This window comes from Phocoena phocoena, chromosome 7 (assembly GCF_963924675.1).
Source record: "Phocoena phocoena chromosome 7, mPhoPho1.1, whole genome shotgun sequence".
NCBI classification, from domain to species: Eukaryota; Metazoa; Chordata; class Mammalia; order Artiodactyla; family Phocoenidae; genus Phocoena; species Phocoena phocoena.
This window is the reverse complement of record NC_089225.1, coordinates 60,383,675-60,410,957: the sequence shown is the minus strand read 5'-3', so window position 1 is coordinate 60,410,957 and position 27,283 is coordinate 60,383,675. Positions and strand designations below refer to the sequence as shown.

General features: G+C 39.2%; 1 protein-coding gene and 1 non-coding gene across 5 annotated transcripts in view; both read right to left on the bottom strand.

The window, feature by feature from the left end:
* The window catches only part of OSBPL6 (oxysterol binding protein like 6), an 87,904-nt gene that overhangs the window by 12,986 nt on the left and 47,635 nt on the right, over positions 1 to 27,283 (bottom strand). For 2 of the 4 annotated variants that reach the window (XM_065881176.1, XM_065881178.1), the window contains 5 exons: positions 20,125 to 20,290; positions 16,289 to 16,422; positions 8,109 to 8,216; positions 6,316 to 6,453; positions 168 to 255 (listed from right to left, as the gene is read on the bottom strand). In XM_065881176.1, coding sequence (XP_065737248.1) covers positions 168 to 255; positions 6,316 to 6,453; positions 8,109 to 8,216; positions 16,289 to 16,422; positions 20,125 to 20,290 — 634 coding nt within the window. Of the gene's footprint in view, positions 1 to 167; positions 256 to 6,315; positions 6,454 to 8,108; positions 8,217 to 16,288; positions 16,423 to 20,124; positions 20,291 to 25,708; positions 25,784 to 27,283 lie in introns of all 4 variants that reach the window. The other 2 variants (XM_065881175.1, XM_065881179.1) reach the window with 2 other exon arrangements.
* On the bottom strand, positions 19,710 to 19,853 carry LOC136126175 (small nucleolar RNA SNORA79). Its single transcript, XR_010656069.1, has one exon. It is a non-coding gene; the product is annotated as a small nucleolar RNA SNORA79 (small nucleolar RNA).

Below are 27,283 nucleotides of genomic sequence, written 5' to 3'. Positions count from 1 at the left end.
TAACAAAATTTTCAACCATTTACCTCACCAGATTATACAAGTAAAAATTTATTGATCAGCTGCAAAAGGAAAAATTAGCGAGGGGGTCAAAATGATTGTTTATTGAATCATCAGCATTGTAACTTGGCATGTAGATAGAACCACCTGGAAGCTCAAAGGATGCATACTTTGCCGAGAAATGTTGTCTGCAACACTGGTGTTGTCTTCAGATATATTATCACTCACATCACTGATGTAAGACTCATCATCTGAAGCCTAAGGAAGGGAAGAACGTAGAAAGGATCAGAATTCTCATTCAGTCTTGAAAGTTCAGAAAAATCAAACAGTGAAAAACAACAGGATATTGCCTAAATGAGAAGCAGAGGTCACAGTGGGAACTGTATGTGGCATATGTGCAATGAACACCTGAGGGTCCCCCGTGAGCCAGAATGTAGGATTGCCAGAAAGCAGCCCTGTCTTTAAGTAGCTTTCTGTCTTAGTTGGGCTGAGACGCTGGGGGAGGCCAGTGCATAACCAGAAATGTTTCAATTCAACACAGTAAGAATGTGCAAAAAAAGGAGGCCCTATGGATCCCCCTAGAGGAGTCAGGACAGGCTGCCTGGAGGAAGTAGTATTTGAACTGGGTGTTGGAGGATGCAGGAGTTGCCCAGTTGTTAGAAGGGGGAGAAGCACAAGAAGAAGGGATAGTGTGCAACAGCAAGGACCATGAGAGAAACATTTATTCTAGGAGTGCTAAGAAGTCGAGTGGCTGTAACAGAGGACAGGGCGAACGAGATGAGGTCCGACTGTGAAGGGCTTTTCATGTCAACATAAAGGGTTCACAATATAATCATATGAGTTATTAAATGCAAGGAAATGACAGAGTCATATTTAATTCTCAGGAAGACACTCAGCAGCTTTCCCTAGGGAGGCCAGACAATAGGATCCTACATAGATCTGGGTAAGAAATACTGACTAGTAACACTAAGATGGCCACAGTAAGGATCAAGTAGTAAAACTGCATTTGGGAACCACATCTGAAGTATACGGACAAAATTTGGCAGATTATCTGGGGGCAGGGGAGAAGGATTTAGGGACAGGGAGAAATCGAGAATTAAGCCATTCTCTACGTGAGAGAAACATGGAACTAAAATGAAACCAAAATTCACATAAGAATAAAATTAAGGGGCAGGGACTTCCTTGGTGGTCCAGTGGTTAAGACTCCGTGCTCCCAGTGCAGGCGGCCTGGGTCTGATCCCTGGTCAGGGAACTAAGATCCCACATACTGTAACTAAGCATGCGCACTGCAACTACTGAGCCCATGTGCTCTAGAGCCTGCGTGCTGCAACTAGAGAAGCCCGCACACCACAACGAAGGCCCAGCACAGACAAAAAAAAAAAAAAAAAAAAAGAATAAAATTAAGGGGCAACATATGTACTAAGGGGATTTAGAGACAGAGCAGATAAGAAAACAGAGAAGTACTGTAGAGCCATTCAGAGGAATGGGAAAACCAATGTTTCTACTATAGGAAAGAAAGCTGTTGATACTTATTTACTATCTTCAAAATGGAAATATGCTGTTATTTTTTCTTCACATAAAAACAAAACATTCTTATCGTAAAAAGTTAGAAATTACATGAAGCTAAACAGATGATATGAAAATCATCCATTCTATGACCTAAATCACTTTCAACATTTCATAGGTACTACCCCCAATTTCAAAACGCCTATGTAAACACACTGATACGTTTATCTTTAGATACTGAAAAAGGGGATTGTTTTACATACTATTTTATAGTGTTCTGAATATACTTCCATTCTTATAAATATAGCTCTTCATCCTTACTTGGAATGGCAACGTATTTCATTACAGTTATATAACACAAGGAATTTAACCAGCATTCACGTGGCTTCCAATTTTTTATTACTTACAGACAATACTTGGATGAACATCCTTGTAAACATATTTCTGTGAATCTGTCTGGCAATTTCATTAAGATTTATTCCCAGAAGCGAAACTGCTGGGTCAAATGAGTCTCTTTTAGGCTTTAGCTGTATGTTGCCAAATTGCTCTCCTGGAAGATTGTACTGTATTACTTTGTTCTCATCATCAGTATATGAGAGCATCCATCTCTCACACCCACTTAAACACTATACATTATCAATCTATATTAGTATGTATCTACCTAACACACATAAAAGATCTCTAGTTTGAATTTCATCTTTAGTGAAACTGCTGTCTTATCTTTCACACATTTTTCAGCTTGTCATATAAACTGCATTTTTTTCTAGTTTGCAATTTATTTTTTAATTTGTTTATGCCACTCTTTTTGGCCATGTAAAAGTTTTAAATTTGTATGTAATAAAAACCATCAGCCTTTGCGTTTAAGGTTTCTGGATTTATTGCTGATGTTTTTAATAGAGTTGGGGAGAATTCATATATTTAGGGAGATAGAGTTATATTCAGAATGATTTCATGTAAATGAATAATGATAGTTTTGCTTTTGCACCCTGAGCAATGCTATGAAGATAGCAAATTGAGAATAAAGTCTTTTTCTCATTTGTATTTTCCCACTGCAGCTGGCTTCCAGTTCTCATTGACTGCAACTAAATGGAAGGCTAAACCTTTAGGCCCATGAAAGCCACATTCTAAACCTTGATAGAAATAAAAAGTAAATCAAACTCTTCCATGTGATTTCTCTGAAAAAAGCTAATCACATCCAATTATGTTAAGAGAAGACAAAGGCCTGCCTGAACCTAATTCATGTTGCGTGCATGTTTATTACATGAACATTTAGAAGCTATAAACAGTCTAGTCCTCTTCAATTTCTAATTTCACCCAAACTAATATATGATAGAAATAGTCCAATATCCATGCCCATGTAGAAAGTTCCGTGTAGAATATAAAAGAACTCTACAATGACAGTGGGCCCTGAATAAGATCTAGATTATCGTATGTGTGAGCAGTAGCTAAGGATGGGCAGTCTGGCTATGGTCCACTCATGTTGTCCTGTATATAAAGTTAAGGCTCTGCCATATTATAATGAAACAATTAATATATATTAGTTTTCTCTCCCATGCTCAAGAAGTCTTGGAGCCAAATATTTCTCTTTAAGAGGTTTGGGATTCAAAAGAGTTCAGGAAATATTTTTTTCTAACTGCGACCAGGCATGCAGCATTGCAGAAACAAGTTTAAAAGGCAAGGAAGTAGATCATTCTGGAAGTGAGAAGAACATTTTTTTTTAAAGAGGTTGTGCATTCATTAAGTGAAGCACATAAAGATTTTTCTCTCAGTTATGGAAAATGTTAACGTAAGACAGCTAAGGCCCAGATGTTTCTCCGATTAATCATATGTAATGAGCTATAAGCATTCTTTCCTTCATTCAGTTAGCAAATATTTACTGAGTTCCTGGTTCACCAGAATGTTCTAGTGCTGGGGACAGAGTGGTGAAATCTCTGCCCTCACTCTAGTGGGGGGAGACACACAATAGACATGCGAAATATATATTTTGTTGGATAGTGATAAGCATTATGGAAAAAAAAATCAGAAGGGAAGAGGCACGTGCAAGGTCAGGGGTGAGGAGGAAATGGTAGCTCTACACTGTAGGTAGGGCATCCAGGGTAGGCTTCTCAGAAGGTGACTTTTGAGTAGGCTGAAGTGAGTGAGCGATTTGACCGCGTGGCGCTGGAAGTGTTCAGCCAGGGTGGGCGGCAATGCAGGGGCCCAAGAGCCTTTGGCAGCTGTCATGCAGGATATGCAGTTGAGCCCACCCTGCAGCGGCGACTAGGATTCTCACATGTACAGTAAACCAACCAGGTGGGCTTGCCAAGTCTGTTGTCCAGAGACTCAAGGAGCCTTCTGGGGGCATCTCATCACAAGGGAACTTGGTAACTTGGGCAGATGAGGTTGCCTCAGGAACAAAGTCTTAGCCTAAGGGGAAGAACAACCTTGAGAACATGGAGGTGCCTGTCACTTGGGTTTATCTCCTGGTCCAGCTTCTTCAAATACTTAAGACTGAGTGTTGTGATAAAGGGGAAAGATTTAAGTAAAACACAGACATTTTATGAAAACCTGTAAGATCCAGTCACAAAGAACAGATGTATAGCTTAGTTCTTTCCAGTGCGGGTTGTAGGAGAGAGTCACTTTCCTTATTTCAGCAACGGACAAGGAGTGTCTGGAGCAAATTGACAACTGCAGGAAGCACTCCATTGGCCTCTGGAGGGCACCAGAAGAAGAGAGGTTGCAAGAAGCTGCAGCTGAGAGCAGAGACCAGATTATGAGTCTTTGTACGATAGCTAAGGAGTTTGTATTGGACACTGGGGAATAGGGACATCATCAGATTTGCATTTTGGAAAGATTAGCCAGGGTGCCCAGTGGAAAATGGATTCGTGGAGGCAATAAAGGAGGCAGGAAAACTAGTTATGGAGACTGACAGGGTAATTTAGGTGGGGAGCTGATGGAGGATTGAATTGCAGTAGCAGCAGTGAAGCTTTAGGAAAATGTATGTATCTGAGAGTATTTAGGTGACAGAAATTACAGAACCCGATGACTAAATCAACATGGGTTATGGGTGGTAGTGAAGGGAAATACTGAGGCAACTCAGGTATTTGATGTGAACAACTGGGGAGAAAAGCACTTAGAAAAGCAATATGAGAAGTATGGGTAAGTTTGAGTTTTTCCCCTTGGGGGGTGTGTGCGTGCATGTGTGTACGGGGGCTGCGGATTAATTCACTTGGACATGCTGAATTAGACAGTCTGTGGAGCACCCAGGTGGCAATGTCTCACAGGCAGGTGGCTGGGTGGGTCCTGAGCTGACTCTTGCTCTCTCTTTAGACCTGCTTTCTCCCTGAGCTGTAGACCTGAATATCCAACAGGTTGCCAGATAACTCCACTGGGAGGTCTGATAAACTCACAATGCCTTAAAGTGAGTATATCAACTCCACACGCCTCTGTCATCTACTACCTTGTCCCTTTATCGGCCACTTGGTCCACTCTTTCACGGGGGTAGCACCACCATCTTGCTTGGACTCATGCATGTAACCTGCTTCACATCCTCTTCATTTCTGCATTGCCAGTGGCTGGTGCAAGTGGCAACTGGGTGCCCAGTTGAATGTGACCCCAAGAACTAGAAATAGGGAAATTAGGTTGCTCTCATAGGGCTATGCTATAAACTTATCAGATGATGGGTCAAAGCCCAGATAATGTATAGTTAAGTTTGTCTGCCTGAATAAGGACAAAGAACTGGGTCAACAACGGAAGCCCAGAAAAGGGAGAGTCAGAGAAAAAAATGCTGGTAGCATGTAGAACTAGCATTAAACTAGTTCTCTGTCTTGTGAATGGGAGTTTCTGTGAATCTTTTAATGTATGACTTGGAATCTGAGAGGCAAGCGCCTAGCTTGAGGTGGTAACAAATTCAGTACCTGATACAAGAATTCTGTTTTAGCTTTTCTCCATTAGAAAAGTGATGTGTTCACTCTTTCTTTCTATTTTCCACTTATTTTTGTTTCTAAAATCACTCATACTTCCAAACAGCCAAAAATAACTACTACTAATTGTCAGGATTTTTCCTTTCAATCTATTTTCCATGCATATGGAAATAACACTTAGCAACTATTTCATCTCCTTTTTGTAAAAATGCAGTACAGATTTGTAATCTCAAATGACAAAATTCTTAAACAACTGTGTGGGAAAGAGTTTTGGCTGCTTCTCCCATGCCAAAAAAGAAAAAAAAAAATTCTAAGTGTACTTGACTAAATTTCAGTAAAAGAATTTCTGCAACCTGACCAAGGAAGAGATTTCTTGTTTCCAAACCTTGTCAAGATTCACGGGCATGACAAGCAATCCAATAACGCTTTTATGGTAGCCAGTGGTAACCTCCAAAAATGATAATTAGCCAACTAGATATATGCTAGACATTATCCTTCTAAGTTCAAATTCTTGTCTCTGGTAAAGATGTGTATGGATGTGTGTGTGTGTATGTACAAACATGAATGGTAATTTTCTTATTTTCTCATGCTTAATGTATTTATTAGCTAGTCTCCTTCTATAAAGGAGTCTGTTATCAACTATTTGTTTACCCTGAAATATGAACTGTACAGGTAAGTCAGAATAAATCTTGATTCTTTCTTTTCATTCATCAAATTTGTGACTATTGAGTTGGTGCCCAGTGTTAAGGGCTCAGTAAATGGAAACCATATAGTTTGCATGCTTTTGGCTTTGCTACTATTTGGACATCTTACTGTAATATTTAAAAAAAAAAAAATTCCACAGTCTTACTTTCTTTAACCGAAACTCATGGCCAGAAGCAGTTAGGGTTGATGCATCAAGGAACCTTACCTCATTCTCTGATGAGCTTGCAGAGAGGAGCACTTCTTGGGCATCGAAGAACTCAGAGACAGACTCCGACATGGAGAGGCGGCTCTCATTGGCTACTTGTTGTGACAGGGGGAGACTGACATGGATTTGCTCACCAGCCTACAGAAGAGAAAAGCATATGGTGTAATCATTTTCTTCCCTGTAAGAATGGCTATTTGTTCAAATGAGACCATGACGTACTAGCCAGAGTTCTAGAAAAATTCATACTATATGTTAAAAAAGTGGTGACCACAGCTAATTTTCACTTGCAACTGAGTAATGACCACTGCATAAGTTTCCTTCCAATATGCCTAAAGAATCCAAAAGGTGCAGATGAAAGGTGAGTTGATTTTAAATCTATGCTCAATTAATATTAAGTGGAATGTAACAGGCTGAGCCCCTATCAATACCCTGAATTGACTGTGGAGACAAGTTCCTTGTCACATGCTTAGGCTTGTCATTAACTAGCCATATTCTAACCAGTATACTACACCTCAAGCAGTATCTGTAGAAACCACTAGAGATATGCTAAGAAAACAGTCTAGAAGACTAATTTTTGAGATGGAGTATATAAAAGTCATTTTCCAGTTTGATCATGAATTTTATCCAATGAAACATATGATTAGAGTATTGAACCTTATTTCAAGTTGTATTTTTATTCAGTAAGTAATAAATATTGTTTTCAAGGATACAATTTAAGTTTCCATCAGAAAAATATGTAAGAGAACTAAAATATATATATTCTAGTACACATTTCAAGTTGCAAAGAAGATTCAAACTGAGATTGTTGACTAATTTTTGAATGACAAAATTTTAGAAATACCTCTAGATTCTGGGCAGTTGAGTAGGCATAAGTGTCATCAGAGATCACAGGACCCATGGAGGTGGATGGACGCGGGGTGGGTAACTTACATCAAAGAGAAGCTGTCTGGGGATGGTATTTCCTAAGCAGTTAGATGGCAGAACACTTGCACCCACAGATTTCTAGAAAAATGTACATTTTTGGTGCAAATATGGCCTTAGTATTAGTTAAAACTCTCACCTTGTTACATGTATTACTGTTGAAAAGTATAAATTCTCATGGCTAAAAATAATAATTTTATAAAGGATTATAAACAGAATTATACACTCAAGTTTAGCCCAAATACTGAATGTTCTCCTATCCTCTAACCATTTCTTCAAAAATTCTTCTGAAAAATGGAGTAATAGCACCTACCTCAGCGAGTCGTTGGGGGTGTGAAATGAGATAACATGTATAAACTGGGTTAGCACAATGCCAAGCACACAGTAAGCATTCACTTGACACACGTTAACCATTAATTATTAGCATCATCATCAGTAGGACCTGTAGCAGCACTAATAGTAGCATCTTAGCAAGGTCAGGTGACTCCTCTTCTTAGATAGGACTTTTAAAACAAACCTTAAGCAAACTTTTATTTAGCACCTTCTCAGCTGAAAGAGTTTGTTTTCAACATTGCATGGGCCATTGATGATAAGAAATATTTCAAATGAAGAGTGAGAGAAAATTCACAAGCTGGAGTATATACAAACTAAATATTCAGTAGCATGAGATGAACACAGGAATAAATAAAAACAGACAACTGATCACCAATAATCAATGATGTCAAGCTCATGTACATCCTTCACTCCAAAGAACATATTTATGCTGGGAATCGTATCAGCAGTGAAAGAACTGTATAAAAATAAATAAAAATAGGCAGTAGATTTAGGTGCTATAAAATAAGTATTCTACATCTATTAAAAATGAGTCTTACCTCATCAGGGCTAGGAATAATATTTACACTGACAACCTGATCACAAATAACAGATTCTGAATGTATTCTGTTCAACCGACTCCTTAGTTCAGCATTCTGGTTGAGTGCCTTAAAATAACAAAAACCGCATATGTAATTTCAAGTTGTGAAGCAAGCATAAAGCAGATCAAGCACACAGGTACACTTTAGACAACAAAGTCTTATGATGTTCTTAGCTGAAACTTTTGGAGCCACCATAGGCCAGATCCCCCTGGTAAGAAGGAGATAAATGGCTCAGAATTAAGGCACTCATTTTTTTGCAATATAAGACTACTACTTAGTAGGTTAGTGGGTTGAAAGAGTTCATGGATTTCATAAGAATGATTCATGGAATTTTCTCTCCCTTACAGTCAGTTCCATTACACCCAAGCCCAGTCTACCACCACATATATATCACATTTTACACCCTAGGATAAAAATGATTGATTCTTTCCATTTTTTTTTTTTTTTTGGTTTTAGTTTCTAAAATTTGGGAGTTGTTTCAAAACCAGGTATCTTAAAAATTATTTGGAAATGTAGTAAACAATGAACTGGCTTTATTTTATATCTAGAGTTATATTTTAGAGCTATATTTTAGTCTAGTGAAAGAAAATAGTTGTCTTTCCACTTTCTAGGAGCACGTAATTAATACCTGTGACTGTACCGCAGAAATAACTCACACGTAGACCAAAGATGCCTTCCTTGAACAGTGTAAACATCGACAAGTATAATAAAGAACATATTACAAAAAGGAAACTAACTCCAAGCTACCTGCATCTCATGACTTTTAACACATCCTAAGTCAGCATCAGTAAAACACCATCTGCTACAACCCAGTTTAGAGGGTGGGGCAGGAAGAGAACAGCTTTACATAAGCATGGGCTCCCTAACAGGGGCCCTGTGGACAGAGGCACATGGAGCACATTAGTGCATGGGAACCTGTTCCATATACAGAAGACACATGTAGCTGACTGGATTACACCAAGTCTCAAGTAAAAGACCTTTGTGAGGACAAAGCCCAGTGAAAAGCTGGACAGCTCCTTTCCTTTCCATTAAAACCAGCAATTAGAAGATGGAAGTGAATGTTTCAGAGCAAAAGGTAAATGTCAGGACTTACTGAAGAGCACATCTGTCCCAGGGAGTGAGGATTCTGCTTTTCTTTGTAAAGAGTCGATGACTACGGTAAACCAATACATAGACAAATATAACAGCATAACTATAACTCTGTATCTATTAAATCACCCAGGATAAATTACACAGTGGCTCAACTTCACACTTGCATTGAGTGGTGCAGAATCCTTGGACATGGAGAACAGCCCCTCTCCCTTCATCCCAGCTTTTGCTTTTTAAGAAGAAAACTGTTCACTCACAGCTTTTGGCTTTTGTTTAAAGTCTTTAGAACCAGTTTGTAAAATATGTGTAAAATAGAACACACTTGGTCTTGTGGGCTGTCAAGTATTGATGGATTAAAGGTGGACACAGATCCTACAGTCATATTGCAGACAGGAGGAAATATGTGTCCAGTTCTCTGAGAAAACAGGGACGTGTTAGCGAGAAAAAAGGTGATTACTTTTTTAGTAAATAAACCATGTGCTTCCTATTATCTTTATATTCTGCAAAAGTGCTCAGGATCATTTTTCTTGGAGCAAAATCTCGAACACTTGAAATTTGAAAAAAAAATACTGTATCATTCATATTCTTTGTGACTACATATGCTTATTTGTTCTTTCATTATTTTTCTGTCCACAAGTGTACTGAAAGCTGTCTTAGTTATTGAAATAATTAGAACCAGATATATTTTGTTGTCTTGGAAGTAGGAGGCCTTGTTGTAGGTTGTTTGACGGTTTTAATTGCAGAAGCACATTCACGGCTTCAGGGTTTCACACAAACCTCAACTAAGGGTTCCTCCAGAGCGACTGCAACTTCTGTTGCCCCTGGAACAGAGTTAACAAAACAAACCCCACAAAAACTCAAGGGCAAGGATAAATAATGTTTTTTTCAGAGGGTGGGAGTTTTACACACAAGTTTCCCATTTATAAGGAAACTTGGAGAATTGTTTGCTCTGGATGTTTAAGAAAGTTAAATTCCCATTTAAGCGGTCATCTCATCCAGTATTCATTAAATGTAATCTTGCCTACAGGTGTGTGTGAAGGCACACAAGGTGGCCTCTAGCTAATAATATCAATAGGAAATGAGCTGAAAATTAAAGGAATATTGTATTAATAATATATATGCAGTGGTAGAAAAACGTTGTTACGTGGCACAAAAAAGCGCGGAAATAAATACTATTGCAACTCTGGCAACCCCAAGGGCAGAGAGTGTAAGCAGATGCGGAGCATGCAACAGCCCATTCCTGTGTGTCCTGCCAGGACGGCTCCTCCTTTTGCCTCAATCACACAGACTATTTTGAAGTTGGCTACAACCAAGCGCCATGAGCGCTCTTAGGGAGTGCTCAGGACCACATTTGTTACTTCCCTCCCTGAAGCTCACCTATTTTCTCTACAACGATATTATGGAAGCATCCTTGGGAACATCGAGGTATACGGATATTTTCAGTGAAATGACACTATTGGTGATAATTAACATAGAAGAGCCCAGTTGATGGCAGAAACAATATACAGAATGCACCCGAGGAGTCTGTACAGTGGTGAAGCGAGGGAAAAGGAGGCACGTCGTCAGCCACTTGCACCAGCTCATGAGCAAGAAAAGCCATGGAAACTTGTGAGTAATAACATTGCTCCAGGAGTGGCAGACGGAGCCAAGGCCTAGCAGGCAGGAAGCAGCCTCAGGCTCAGGAACTGTGCCTAGATTCTTTAGGAAGTCTCACTACTTGCTTCTATAAGTGAGTTCAGACGGAACTACAAACTCTCTGCAAAGTATACTCATTTCCCCACACCTCATGTCCCTCATACACACTCAAGCGTAATATATCCAAGAAATACATAATTCCTGACCCATCTATAAAAGAAGGCACCATCTTGAAGTTCTGAGCCAGAGTTAATTGCCCAAATCCTCACCTCCTTGGCTATTAACTACCATTCACCCTCCTAGGCAGACAATGGGTGAAAATTTACCCTAGACTGGGTGAGACTCTGGCATAGCATATGCATTTTACTGAATGGAACTGTGGGTTCTGGGAAGGACACATAGAAGCCTGAAGGCTGGAGAAGGATATGAAACATGGCAATATGGGATCACCAGAAGACTTAAACGCTTCAGATAAAAGCAAAACTGGTTGAAAAGGAGTGAGAATATGAGTATGGAAACTGTCAAAGCTAGAGCTATCAAGAACCTGGGTATCTCTTAAAAATCACCTTGTTTTTTATTAAAAAAATACGATTATAGTGTATTTGGAAAACACAAAAAAGTAGAAAAATATTTTTAAAAATTCATACCTTACTACCCAATCAACCAATTTCTGGTAGCTTGGTATATTTCTTTCTTTCTTTCTTTTTTAAAATTTATTTATTTAATTAATTTATTTTTGGCTGCATTGGGACTTCGTTGCTGCACGCGGGCTTTCTCTCTAGTTGCAGTGAGCGGGGGCTACTCTTTGTTGCAGTGCGTGCGCTTCTCATTGCGGTGGCTTCTCTTGTTGGGGAGCACGGACTCTAGGCGTGCGGACTTCAGTAGTTGTGGCATGCAGGCTCAGTAGTTGTGGATCATGGGCTCTAGAGCACAGGCTCAGTAGTTGTGGCACACGGGCTTAGTTGCTCCACGGCATGTGGGATCTTCCTGGACCAGGGCTTGAACCCGTGTCCCCTGCACTGGCAGGCGGATTCTTAACCACTGTGCCACCAGGGAAGCCTGGTAGCTTGGTATAGTTCTTTCTAGCTTTTTTTCTTATGCATTTTCCACATTATTTAATGGGAACATACTCTACATCCTGTGTCTGCCACTTATTCTTTGTACGCAGATATTTATTTTATGTTTCAAACTCTTCACAAATGTGATTTTAATAACTGAGGAACAAGTGATTATTTTCTACTCTTGGGCACTTACATTGTTACTGATTTTTATTAGGATAAATAATGCTGCCATGAACGTTTATGTGCATATAGGCTTTCTACATTCAGCATTAACCCCTTAGGTTATACATATCAGCCATGGACCAAAGGGTCAAAGGGTAAAATATTTTTAAGGCTTTTAATAAATATTGCCAAATTATGTCCAAAATGACATCAATTTAAAGTTACTGGATAGCTAAAAAAAAGATGTAAAGGATTCTATGAAGAATATCTTCATACACAACAAATTTGGCCAAGTCTCAGGGAACTCTGAAATTCAGGAACAAATACACTTAAAACATTTATCCCAACACAGAATACTTATTTTGGATGTATAAAATGTTGTAGACAGGAAGGATGGTAAACGCTATGACTGGGATCTTAATTATGCTGCTATGTGCCTTAAGCCAATGTTTTTGCTTACATTCCCAAACATACCACGTTTCACTGATTCTAATATGCACAATTCCTCAAACATTAACACCTCTGAAGCACTGGTCAGTTTAATTGACAGTTTTTTCCTTCTTAGTAATGCACAGAAGGATGGCACATCTAACGGTGGATGCCGTACTGATTTAATGAAATTCAGTAACTCTAGACTGAGTACTGGGTCATATTCTGCTGCTCACATCTGTATGGACCCAACACCCAATGCATTTAGCACAAGCTGTGTACAAACTCTGGGGCCAGAAATCAAACTGGTAATAGTGACGGAGTGTAACGTATTGAGAACAGACTCAAGGAAAGTTGAATCTTTCCTTATAGTAATCTAGGGTGCCGAGTTTACCATAGGCTTACTATATACTATTTGATTTTGGTGTTCAGTACATAAAATTATAGCTGCTGTGAAATAAGGTCATTTACAAAGGGCTACATGCCACACAAAATACCTTGTCCTACAGGTGTAAATCCAACAACTATGCTGCCTTTCAGGTGTAAAAGTTTACTTTTAAAGTTTCATGGGGTAAAATAACAGAATTATGTACATTTTTGTATACGTATAGATCAGGGATGAAATATTACTTTAGAAGAGAAATTCATTATACTGTTCAGCCTTGCAAATTATTACATGCCCAAGGCAGGTAAAAATTTATGCTGAGCATGTAGTGAAGAATGCTAATTTTACTTATTGTATTATGCTATGTACCTTCTAAAAGGATGATGGGATTTGCCAAGTTGATATATTTAGAAGCTTTATTGAAAAGCTGCATTTTAATCATCAGACATTTATCAAATCAGACTTATGTCAAATAAAAAATAAGCTTTAAAAACGTAAGACTAATCTAAGAAGTTATTTAAACAGTCTCTCTCTCTCCTTCCCTTTCTGGGGGGGAGACTTGAATTGGTAACTGTTCATTAAAAAAATATCTGGGTTTTAACTGATGATACCTGAATAAGGATCAAAGATGTCTTTAGGCTACCTAAAATCACACTATAATGTGAAGTTATATTAACATAGAAACATATGTAGAACAGCTGTTTCAATGTACTCAAGCTATTTCATATCTTGTTCAATCCTTAGTGCTATATTTAAAGAGGCACAATGAAAACAACAGAATTAGCCAATCAGGATGGCTACATCAGCTAACTGTTTCCCATCTTCAATGTCTCCTTATCTGCTAGTTCCTTCCCTTCATGACACAAACAAACTTAGATGACTGCCAAATTCAAGGTTGACTTTCAGTCCATATATCATTTGCTGCTAAGTCAGACCCTGTTAACCTTTCCGTTCTTGAAATTATCAAAACTGTTTACCCTTGATCTCAATGATCATAGCTATCTAAATTTGTCAGCTGTTTACCCTGGGTTTCCATCAAAGGATCTTGGTTTTTTTTTTTTTTTCAGCTTGTCCTTTAAATACTAATGTTCTCTATGGCAGCTCCATTGGCCTCTTTTATTCTGACTGAAAACACAATTTATCAACATCTATAAATTCACCGATATACGGGGGTATCCACATCTTTCTGCCAGGGCCTCTCTCCTGAGCCCTAGAGCTCAGGAGGAAACAACCCACCCAATGGGAAGGTATGTACAGACACAAGGATGTGAACACAGCCAAGATGCTGTGATAACACAGAACTGGAAGCACTGAATTCGCTAGTGGACAGGGTATAACTATCTTTATAGTCCCAAATTATTTTCACATTTTTTGAGTTCAAGAAAACGAAGTAAATATAACACGCCCCGCCCCTTGCAAATAATCCAACAAAAATCTATTGAGGCTCTAAGTCTAGATGCAAATACATGTTTAGACAAGAGAAGGAAACATTTAACCCAAAGCATGCAAGTTGATGTAATTTCACTTTTATCAGGTTGGTAACAGCTGCTGCTGTCTCCTAAGGTCCATCAAGGACCAATTCTTCCACGAACCTGATCTCTGGGTCTGCTCACAGCTCAGGCATCTCTCATTTCTCTGAACACGCAGAGCCCTAGAAATCTGCACCACTCATGTGCCACTGGGAATGGACTACAGCATGGTCCATTTAATTGTTTCCTGAGTAAATACTGCTCATCTCAGTAGTCAGATCATGAACTTCCTGGGAACATGGCCAGGGCTACTTTTAACCTGGTGTCCTATACCTTGCACTGTACCTAAAGTACAGTAGTTGAATGAAACACAATGAATGAATGAACAAATGAATGACTGCTTTAAAATTTCTCTTCATCACCATTTCTAATCTCACCTGACCTCCCAAACTTAGATGTGTTTACTATTCTCTGTCTTACCAACAAGCAAATAAAAGCAAGCAGGTGGGAAACAAGCATATTTTCTTATTTTTCTTAGTACAAGCTTATCTCATACCACTAAGACTTCAATCCTTAGGGAGAAGAAAAACACTGCAACATGTAGGGGGACAACAGTGTATTTGACACATTTATAAGATGACATACAAGATGTTTACTAACCATTATTTTGATCTTTCTGATTCATGATCCTTTCAGGATCACGATTCAGAAGATCGATTAACATGGACTAGGTGTTCAACAGATACATGACATGAGATCAGTACAGGGCAACCGTTCAAGTGTGCATGTGAAGGAAGCCCTCTGAAGACTGGAACACAGTTGCCACTTTGAATGCTCAGGCTCTCGAGTTCCCTAGTTTTGCACTGGAAGCAGCATATGCACCTCAACTGACAGTATTTGATGGCAAACAGCAGAAAGTGTGGCCCAGAAAACAGCATTCAATAACGTGAAACTTAACGCTGAAAAGAAGCTGACAGGTCAGGTACATAAAACATGGTGAGACCAGTTTAGGTCTAATTTTCAGGAACTGAGGGAAACTCCTCAAGCAGGAGCTGATCCACATGGAAAACCACTTACCCAGGATTTGCTTGCTCCTTCGCTCTGATCCAAGGCACCAGGAAGTGAACAATATTTTATATAAACACTGAGTTCTCACACAAAATCAATAACAACATTGAAGTCTCAAAGGAAGTTTTAAAGGTTAATTTATAGACTAAATGAAAGTATTTCAGAGGAAGTGCTCAGTGTAAGAAAGCATAAGGGCAGTTTTAAAGGATTTTTAACAGAGATTTCAACCTTGAAATACACAGGGACTTGATTAGTATTAATAAGATCAATATAATATATATTGAGTAATATTTATTATAGTGTAAAATATATACTGAAATATATATAAGAGTCTAGCCTCAGGGAGCATAACCTAGGAAGAAAATCCTAAGAGTGTAAATCAGAATAGAAAAAATAGGTAATAGTTATCAGTAATTTTCAACAGATTAAAATGTAAGTGGGAAAAAATAGTAAGTGTGGAAGATCTGGCAGATTTTGTCTATTTGACATTGGATCAAACATATTCTGGAACATAACTGTTTAAATGTGTATGTAAATCATGTATAAATGCACGATTTTTTTTTTTTTTAAACCAGGGACTGCCTTATAATGACTACAGAGAGGCATTAAAAGTATTCAATCAGACAAAATAGCAATTATGTTTGCAAGCAAGTTTGGTTGATTTTCACTCTTACCTTGATATTGTTTGGAAGAAAAGTAATAAAATGTAATATTGACACTGCAATGTCTTGGGAGAATTTCAGATGATGTGCCATTCCCATAATGGATTGCCTCCACCCCCATCTTTGGCTTATAGGGTTAGGAATGTATTATGAGAGTGAAAGAAACACTCTCATTTACCTGAGACAGTGACTGTCGGAGCCGTGCCATCTGTGTGCTGTGGCCTGTATTGTGATCCTGCTCAGAAACCATCTGCTTAAGCTTCTCCTTCTCTATAGCTATGCTATTAAACGCTGACTTCAAAAGAGAATGCACTGTGTGGGGAGAAAAGTAAGAAACAAAGATCAAATGGATCCAGAAAGAATATACAAAATTATAAACTTCTCAGTACTTTGACTCATGCACAGATATTTTCTGGAAAGTTTATGTTACAGTCTAATTGAAAGTCAGCCCTAAAATGGAATCTACCAGAATATCTATACACAAAACAAATACAGGAATGGTAATTAATCAGGATGAAAGTTTTAGCATTTCAAACCAGATAAGCCAACAAAGACCTGGAAGCAGTATATAAAATTATCAATTTTTAAATTTCAATATTTAGAAACTAAACTATAATTCCTAGAAGGGAAAGGGAACAAGTTTTACTCTGCTATATTTGAAGGCAATATTTGAGCAGTTCTGTGTACAATGAAGCCTCATGCAAATCATTTAGAACTATCAAAAATTATTTCCCCAAAGTGTGCACCCAAACAAGAGCATTTTATGAGTCCTGCCAATAAAATAAGACAGCTGTTTTAGAAGTTCTAACTAGTTCTCTTTGGGGTAGGAAATGATTTGGTCTTAAGAACAGCACTTGCATTACTTTCTCAGCCAAGAACATCATGATAACAGAAGTGTTTTTAAAGAGTACGAATTTCCAGTTATAGGATGAATAAGTTCTCGGGATCTAATGTACAGTATAGTGTTATAGTTAATAGTACTGTATTATTTACATGACAGTTGCTAAGAGAGTAGATCTTAAATGTTCTCACCACAAAAAAGAAATGGTGGGACTTCCCTGGTGGCGCAGCGGTGAAGACTCCACACTCCCAATGCAGGGGGCCCGAGTTCAATCCCTAGTCAGGGAACTAGATCCCACATGCATGCCGCAACTTAGGAGCCCACCTGCCGCAATTAAGGAGCCAGCAAGCCGTAACTAAGGAGCCCACATGCTGCAACTAAGCAGCCAGTGAGTCACAACTAAGGAGCCTGCGGGCTGCAACTAAGGAACCCGCCTGCTGCAACAAAGACCCAGCACAACCAAATAAATATTAAAAAAAAAAAAAAGAAATGGTATGGTGTTAGCTATCACAATTATTTTCAGTATATAAGTGTATCAAATCAACACGTATACCTTGAACTTATACAATATTACATGTCAATTATATCTCAATAGAGCTGGCAATAAAATAAAACAAAATAAAAGCAACAATAAAAACAACCTCCACCACCATTTCTGCATACCTAACAACATACATTGGTAAAAATTCAAGGCAGTCTTTAATTCTGAAACACAAAAAGGTTGAATTTCCAACTCCTATCTTTACAATAACGGTTTCTATAAAATGCAAAGTCTTCTAAAATAGGGATTTCCTTATAAGAGAAAGGATTTTTTTAAAGAAGTGGAAAAATTTAGCATAAAACAGTGGCCTGAATTAAAGGGGAAAAATGGTGAGATCATAAGGGACTCACAATCTATTGATTTATGTGCTACATTCTAGTTATCAATTTTAAGGTAATAACTTGATAGCTGAAATATGTTAACCCAACTGGCAGCTCTAAAAGCGGACTCTCTTTCAAAATCCATAATTCTTCCTAAAGAGTTCATTCAATAGTCATAGAAAAGCCCCCGCTTTTTTTTCTAGCACAACTGAAAAGAAAACATGTTGTTTCAACAAAGGCTTTAAAATTCTGTTGAAACTTGGATTTCCTGAAAGCCTCCGGATTGCAACCAAATACACAAAGCTTTTCCAGGGCTACCTTCAAATTTACCCATCTTCCTTTAGAAGCTGTGCTATAGTTAATTCACACATTTGCTGTCTCATTTTACCTGCTGCTATAACCTCACATTAGAAGTAAAAGCTACTGGCTTTCCTGGCCATAAATCTATGCTGTCACATAAACAAAATAACATTGCTCTAGTCTAATGACATGATTAGCATCCAGCTAAGACATGCAATAAAAATGTGAAAGGAGTAAAACAGGAGGTGAAAGAGAGGTAGCCTTACAGAATCTCAACTGAAAAATCTATAGAGAAAAAAGGTGGGGGAGATGATATAGTTTAATTGCTTCAGGATAGTGGAATTAAAGAAATCTCTGCTAGCACATCTTTGCTGATTGGTTTAAGACTATAGGGCTTCCCTGGTGGCGCAGTGGTTGGGAGTCCGCCTGCCGATGCAGGGGACACGGGTCTAGGAAGATCCTGCATGCCACGGAGCGGCTGGGCCCGTGAGCCACAGCCGCTGAGCCTGCACGTCCAGAGCCTGTGCTCCGCAACGGGAGAGGCCACAACAGTGAGAGGCCCGCGTACCGCCAAAAAAAAAAAAAAAAAAGAAGACTATACATTTTTGCTGACTTCAGCATTCCCAGAGATGTCCTCAGTGTGTGCCCCTTCTTTCCTGAGTCACTAGGCTCTTGAGTATTATGGGGGTACTTGAGATGTTCCATTTAACACACATTTTCAAGAATATTTTATAACCTATTACCAGCAGGCCCAGAGGAAATAAATGTGATTGATTCATAATAAGATGTTAGTGACTGAAAACAACATAATGTGTATCTTTCTCCAAGAGACTGGGAAGGTACTATCATAAGGCACACACACACACAAAGTTTCAGTGGCTGAAATTTAAATACTACAGCAATAAGGGGAGGGAGTTAATTTGGGAGCTGAGGCTCTTCTTGGTAAACACAGACAAGACTGCCCAATCCACCTACACTCCACTCTCCTGCTTCTTATTTATTATACTCTTACTCTCTGTGCCTGATGACAGCAATTGAACTTCTGTAACATGCCTATTGAAAACTTAACATCAAAAAGGAGACTCCAAGGTGGGGTGGACTTCTGCTCCCCTCAAATCTGGACTGGCCTGTGAAGCTCTGACCACTGTAGAGTGCAGTGAAGGGACAGTGCTTCAGGTCCAGAGCTGGCTGCTTCCATTCCAATCCACCCCATTCTTTTGGAGCCCTGAGCTGCCATGGAGAGGGAGAAGGAGAGGGACAGAGTTGTGTGCAGCCTCCCAGCGGGACAACCAAAGTGCTAGTGAAGACACCTTGAGCAATTCAGCCCAGCTTCCAGCTGAATACTGTTGAGGGAGCCCAATCAATGCCACGTGGCACAAAAGAACTGCTTAGCTGAGCCTTCCTGAATTCCTTACCCACAAACTGTAAAGTAAAACTTATTATATCGTTTAATAAAAAAAGAGTTTCAAACAGAATCCGTTTCTTTTCTTTTTTTCCCTAGCTAAGGCTAACTCACAAGTATGTATTGAATGATGAAAAACAGATGTTGAGTAGTAGTGTCTGCTGACCTGCCTAGGACAATGCCTTTTTTCCCCCTAAGTGTTTGATTCCGCAAATTTCAGAGAATAAATAGATAATCCCATTATCCTAATATTCTCTGAGTGAAGAAAATCAAATTTTAATTTATGATGACCTACAATCCTAGTGCCAGGCCTGAAGGCAATAGGAAGAACAGTCATCAAAGGTTAACACCCTTTTTGTCTTTCTGCCTTTCTGCCTTTTCTCACCCTCAATGCTACTTTCTTTACTGAGTCAAAACTGTAACCCTATGATGTGTGTTCTCCCAGGAGGCGGGCATCATATCCTACTGCATTTTGTTTATAGAACTGCAATAAATATATAAACCATTTGACCTTTCTACCATGACCACCTAAACAAGGATAAGAGAATAAATGGCAACTTCCCATCAAGAAAGAGAGCTTCTCTCAAGGGCACATTATATTTATTGTTACCTTTCTGTGCAATTAGACAAAATTCTTCTTGAAGCTTTGTATAATCCATTGAACTTTCCAGAGGGTCTGTGAGGTGGCTAGGGGGAGTCTGAAATTCAATATCTGCACAAAGGTTGGGGTTGGAGGAATGCAAGCGAACCGGGGACATGGTAGCACTGAAAGGAACCTGAAAGGGGAGGACACAAATTATTAGAGAGCAACAGCACATTGTTCCACCCTCTCTTACATAGAAAAGATCTCTTCCAGCCTCCAGAATAATAGATTCCTCTCTGAGGACACACTCGGAGACAGTACTCATTTATTTTACAGGTGGCTGGGTAGGAAGGAGTCTCTTCCCATAGTTGATTTAGTACTGCCACTGACTCACTGTCACAGGGAGAGATGATTACACAATGACAGGAAGAACAGGCACAATCCCAGATAAGCTTCAGCTCTGAACCCACAGAAACAGTGCTGGCAGAAAGCAGTCTGAACTGTGACGTAGCTGACCTTCTCTCACAAAGTCTGGGTACTCAAGTCAGAGCACTTTTTATGCCTACTTCTTTCTGAGCCTGGAGCAGGAATTTACTGAACAGGTAAAAATTCAAGAGGTGCGTATACAGAAAGATTCACTTGCTCCATTGCCATTAGATAAAACATAAGTAAGTTTAATACTAAATATAATAATGGCTTAAAGGGACTCACAATTAAATTTGAAATTGATTTATCAAGATGTATTTGTAAATGAAATGTAAGTTACTGCAGTTTACCTTTGTATGTTACATAAACATGGCTTATGAACTGGCCAATATTGAAAAGCATTAAGTAAAAAAAGTCATATTCCTATAGATTTTCCCAAATGGCTAGAGGTACTTCCTTGCCCAGGCTGGATCTGGGCTAGGCTTCTGATGGGTGGAGGCAAAGCACCTTTCCCTCTCCTTCTAGAAGGTTCTACCTGACCATTACAAATGCTGTCAGCCAAACACTCTTGGAAAATGAGAATACCAATTCCTCTTATAAATCAGATTACCAGTAACCTCCCCTAATTCTTACCACACAGATATGCATTCAATTAGCTTCAAGAATCAGACTCTCAGACTCCTCCACAAGCTGAATTTTGTATAAATTAAAAGATAATTCACATCCTCTACCTAACAGAAAATATGCTGTAGGAGGAAGGAACCAATATCTTGTCTGATGTACATGTATGTCAGAACCACTTCCTTTTTTCATTGTTTTATTTAGCTTTAAACCTCATGATAGAAAAAGAGGGGAGGGAGGGACCCTGCAAGCATGTGCCTGTGCACGGAGGATACAGGGATGGAGGAGATGGAGAGACCCCAAAAATCTAGCCTGAGCTGCAGTTGGTGGGTCTGGGTGAGGGCAGTTGAGACTGGAGAGGGTCCTTAGGATGTAGCTTTGTCTTGGCAAGGAGTTATTTATCTCAAAAGATATCCAAGGCTTACTGGGAAAGAAAGTGGGCATGAAGCTTTCTCCCCAGTTCTGCTAAGCTAAGCATGTCAATATATGATCTGTGAAGAATCTGGTATCTGGAGTCATCAAAGTAACTCTTCCTCATCCCCCATGGGGACCTTGGCTACACTGGGCTGGGAGGTGTCAACAGCTTGTTTATCTCAACAGGATCTGAATTCCTGGCTATTCCAGAGAAGAGACACAAAAGTGGCAGATAAGCCATTTGAGAAAATGGAGTCCTTGGGTTCAGTAATTTGCTGGCATCCTATCCAGGCAACTTTGTGACAGTAATGACTGAGGTTTTTTAGGATATCCATAAGGGAGTGGGGTTTATGTGAAAGAATATTTAAAGACAGATAAAGAAAATTTCTGTCCTTGCCTGTGGTGATGCTAAATCTAGAAAGGGCAGTCAGCCCAAGGCCCTCTAGGAGGGACAGAGAAAATCCATGGAAAGGGTGGTGATGAGAAGGTCATGGGCAGAGACTGTGACTTGAGGAAATGGATAGACCAAGGAGTTTGCAGATTTAAGGATATGGTTTCAGGATGCAATGGACTAGAAGAGCATTTGAGAAAAAGGAATGTGCGTGTTCGGTGGTGGGGAATGAAATGTGTTGAGGATCAACAAAAGGGTTTTATCTGCACTCAGGTGCCCTCAACGCTCCGAGGAGGGGCATGGCGTTAGGAGAGGGGTCTCCTCCCTTGAGTGGATAGGGAGGCTGGGGGAGCAGTAGTGATGGGAGGCCAGGGTGTAGTGGAGGCCCAGAGAGTCCAGTGAGGACCCAGACTTGTTCCTGAGATAATGGGCTCTTTATTAAAAGTTGGAATCAGACACTGAGAAGAAAAACATGTTACAAACTTATATTTTGAACATAATGGAAGTTTAAATTGGCAATTAAAATGGTAAAAATGATTTTGTATATAATCCACAGGGAAAGGGACTTGGAATGCTCTATTCAAACTGCAATCAAACAGTTCCCTGGGACATTGAAAACTAATATTTATATACTTCTGACTGAAAATGTTTATATTGATTTTTTTTTTTTTTTGGTTAAAAGAAGTATGTGGAATGGATCATTTTAATTGAAAAATTCATGAAATGAAACTGAAAATACAAATTGAGATGTATTAATCTAACTCTAACTGAATATCTCTTCAGCCTGGGGGCTTATTTACTTAGTTTTTTTTTCATCAATGTGAGTATTATGGGATTTGAAATTTTAAACGGTAACTAGGTTCTCTGTCAGTGATGACTTGAGTGGGGCTGTCTACAGCTCTCAATATTTGTATGTGAGAAACCTCAATGCTGGAAATGCAACTTCACATCCTCCTTAGGAAAGAAATCCAAGGCTTCCTTGAAATCCTGTGACAGGGAGGAAGCCTGATCCTGGAATATTCTGGTACCAGTAACTGCAGTTAGGAAGGGGGCTGTTAGGAGACGCTTTTATCACCTGTCTATAAAGAAGCCAAAAGAGAAACAGATTGACAGTGGACTGGCACTGAAATTTAGCAGTGGTAAACATGAACAAAAAAGAGAACACACAACAGCAAGTCTAAGGAAGATATTGAGCATACACAACTCACGGAGCCAATATGAAAAGTCACCTGCTACTGGTACTCTGCATCACACGTACAGGGATGCTAGTGTGGGGTACTGATTGCACTGGGACTCTTGGGGAGGGGCCAGCGTTTCTCCTTTCCAACCCCCTATTCTGTTGGGCCTACCTGATGGTGCAAGTGGACCATTATGGATGCTAGTGCTAAGAATCAACAAGAATAAATCTCTGAAACATCCTGGGTGTACTTGTCTTTGGGAGCAATCTCAGCTGCCCTACACACCTAAGTGGGCAAGGAGAACAAGTAGCTGGAGTCATTTGGAAGAATTCCAGACAAAAGGCAACTAGCAGGATAGGACAGACTCCAAATGTGTGGGCTAACTTTACTGCTGGGAAGAGGAAAGGCAGGGAATTAAGGGGAACCACTGCACTAAAAGAAACAGGAGGGCTGAGTCACCAGCGACAGGTCACTGCGATGTGGGCAAGGGGGCTGAGGGAGCCAGCGGAAGGTCCTGCTAGATGTTGTCCTGCTCTGGTATGGAGTTAAAAGCTATAGATCCTAGAGGGTTTAGAGTAACCACGCCCTCTAGTTATTCCTGAATACATGACTAAATGCTGCCAGCTTCATTCATTAGATGCTCTAAGTTATCCTTAACCTCTGTGGTCACAGCTACCCTGGAGGAGGTGAGCATTAATACCTCCATCTTTCAAAAGCTTTTTCTCTTGTACTCCCAACTAAAAAAAAAAAAAAAAAAAATCAACCTATTCAAATAGGTTCTAATCTCAGCTTTATTATATTCACTATATGTATCTGCAATCAAAAAATGAACACAGTAGAAACACAATCACTTCCCTGCATGCCATCTTAGAAGTACATTATTTAAGGAAACATTTGTATTTTCATAAAATGACTGACCCTCCCTTTCCATACTGAGAGATTGTTCTCTCTCTAATAATCATTTGGATTTCTGAATTTTGTAAATGAAAGGTTACATTTAAGAATTTAAAAATTGACTTTACATGGATTTATTGTCAGAATCTGTTACCATGTCAGTATCAGACACTTTTTTCATCTGTATTTGAATACGTGCATCAGATAGACATTAACCATGAAATCAATTTCAAAAATTTGTTTGTTCAAGTGTTCACAAAACTGTGAGTTTAAGAGTCAGTCCCTGGGGCTTCCCTGGTGGCGCAGTGGTTGAGAGTCCGCCTGCCGATGCAGGGGACACGGGTTCGTGCCCCGGTCCGGGAAGATCCCACATGCCACGGAGCAGCTGGGCCCGTGAGCCATGGCCGTTGAGCCTGCGCGTCCGGAGCCTGTGCTCCGCAACGGTAGAGGCCACAACAGTGAGAGGCCCGTGTACCGCCAAAAAAAAAGAGTCAGTCCGTAATAAATTCCATGTCACTTGTTCATTTCATAATCAAAATTATTTCTGTCTCTCAAACAAACCAGCTGAGTACCCAGATATAAATCAAGAGTCAGTCATGAGTTATAAAGTAGAAAACCAACAATCCATACACCAGTATCCATTCTCCTACAGTGCAACCAAAATCTTTTCATATTTTTTTTCTTTTCATATTTTTCAGCAATTCTAGTCTTAAAATACATTCCACCAGCAGCAAGAGCCAACACTATGATAATTCAGGAAATCTTACGTAATAGCCAAAAAATTAATGTTTGCCATGAACTCAGTATTCTGTATATAAAAGTTGATAGGATGTCATGATTAAACAAATATTATGATTTATTTTTATCCAGCATAAGGTTCTTGGTTTACATATTCTATTTTATATTCCACGTGGCAGTTCACTATTCTAAGCACCTTCTATTCAAGTTTAAGTTATTTGCCTTATATATCTCAATACTCCCTCTATCCTCCTAACATCCACCCTATCTTCTCTTTAAAAAAAAAAAAAGCAAAACCAACATCTAGATGTGAATTAAACACCACTTAACTCTGTGGTTCTCTCCTTTCCACACTATATTTTCTGATTTCCAGCTCAATATTCTTTCCAGAAAACAACTTTCCTTTGCTAAGTGTAAGTTTGGGTAGCTGCTGAGAGATGATATCAAAATTCACCTTTTCTTACCCTCTCATTTCTTTATTCTCACATCCTTTTCAAAGTCACATTACTACCAAAAAAGCACAATTTATGTCTGTAGTAACATGGCTTTTCTTAGAAAAACAGAAATCAGTTAGCAACGGTTCCAATATCAGTATGGCAAAAAAAAACAAATAAAAAACCAAAAAGAAAAACCCCCAAACCCACACCGTTTCAGGAAATCGCCCACACACTCCGTTTTGCATCCTTGAATTTAAACTGTTTCTCACACTGAGAGTAGAAGTAGAGATCTGGATCCCATGATAGTTTTCCATTGCAAACCCAAACACCTGTGTGCGAGGCCGGCAGTGCAAAGACAGCCGGAGAACATGCGAGAACTCCGCCAACACAGGAGAGGGCTGTGCTTGATGCCATCGCACACGAGTGGCACCATTGGAACGTGGGGCAGGGTGACACTAGTACACAGTTTCTCATTCTCATGAAACATCCACTTGAGATTGAAATCCACTCACTGTTGTAGCCACTGCTGCTGCTAGCCTCTGCCGGCGCCGAGTTGTGCTGAACTGGCCCTTCGAAGATGGCCCTTCCTGACAGTGAATGAGAGAAGAGGAGGGAGGAGAAAACATGGGATGGGGGAGGGAGAAGACAGGATATGGGAGGATGAAAGATAATCAGACAAGGGAGAGGGAGAATTTTTAACTGAAAGTTGACTTTTGCTAAAATCTTAGCATTGAAAATAGCTTGGAGGGGCATTCATACTGTGAGAAAAGTTTATTGTTCTCATGGTAGAACACCCAAACACTTAAATCTATTTGCTGAATATAACCCCTACCCCAAAAGGAGATGGAAAGTTATGAAGTGATGAAGAGCTTACGATTTCAAGGTAAAATAAATGTACGTCTTGTTTTATGCATGCAATGTCATGTTCTACGAAGCCAAAAGGCATTCAGTAGATTGAAGCAAAAAAAAATGAGTTCAGGGAAAAGTGACTAAATAAATAATGTGCAAAGGCTAAAGCAAACAGGTTGTAATGAGAGCCTCCTGTTGGTCAGGAAGAATTTTTTGTTTCTTGCTGGGAGGAAAAAGTAAGGGGAAGGATACCAGGAATCCTCAACTCCCTATGTTTTCTCCTACTATAAAGGTCTCTGGGATTCAATATTAAGAATTATATTGATTTTCGGGTTGAAAAATTTTCCAAGGAGGAAGCCAGTCCCCATAATATAGGAAAGTAATCTCAACGTCCTCAGTGTGCTGGGATAACACCTATAAAAATCGGCTATGAAAATCTGAAAGTATAGGTTTCATTTAGTGATGTGCAACTATGCATAAACCAGTAGAAGAATCTTACAGCTTGCTTTCTTTCCTTCTTTCTTTTCTTTCTTCTCTTTTTGGATAAAGGGTAATAACACTGCCTTCTAATCAACTCAACTTTGCTGCATTTGACAGACCCTGACTCTTCAAGGTTGTGAGCAATAAATTCAGTTCCAATTAGCTGAAATGTTCTCAGAGTCACCTAACAGTCAGACTGAGAAAAAAACCAGCATGGCTGTGTAAGTCTTTTTGGAATAACAGAAAAATATTTTAAATTCTTATATCTCCAATTCTCTTTAATTTTCCAAATTATATTCACATTTCTCTCAATCGCCATAAATCTTCTGTGTACGTATATGTTTATTAAACACAAACACACACACATAATCTGCTCTAGACAAAACATTTCCTATACAAAATTCCTTTATGCCTACTGTAATTAAAAAAAAAAAAAGGAGAAAGAATATATTTTTACTCTTCAGTGTAATTTGAGCATCTGTGAGATCTAGGATAGCTGCACATAAATGACATCAGATCATTTATCTGCCACCCCATACCTCCTACTATTCCTTATTCTCTGCAATATCTACGGATCTAGTATTTAATGCATGCTATTAGCAACACAGGAAATGGAACAGCAATCTCTTCTACAGCAACCCTTATAAAATCATTCTCTTCTTGCCCTCCTCCACCTCATTTAAAACACAACCAAACTGTTTTACTGCATGATGATGATACTGAGATTTTTATGAGAATGAGAAATTTGAGCTTTGGGA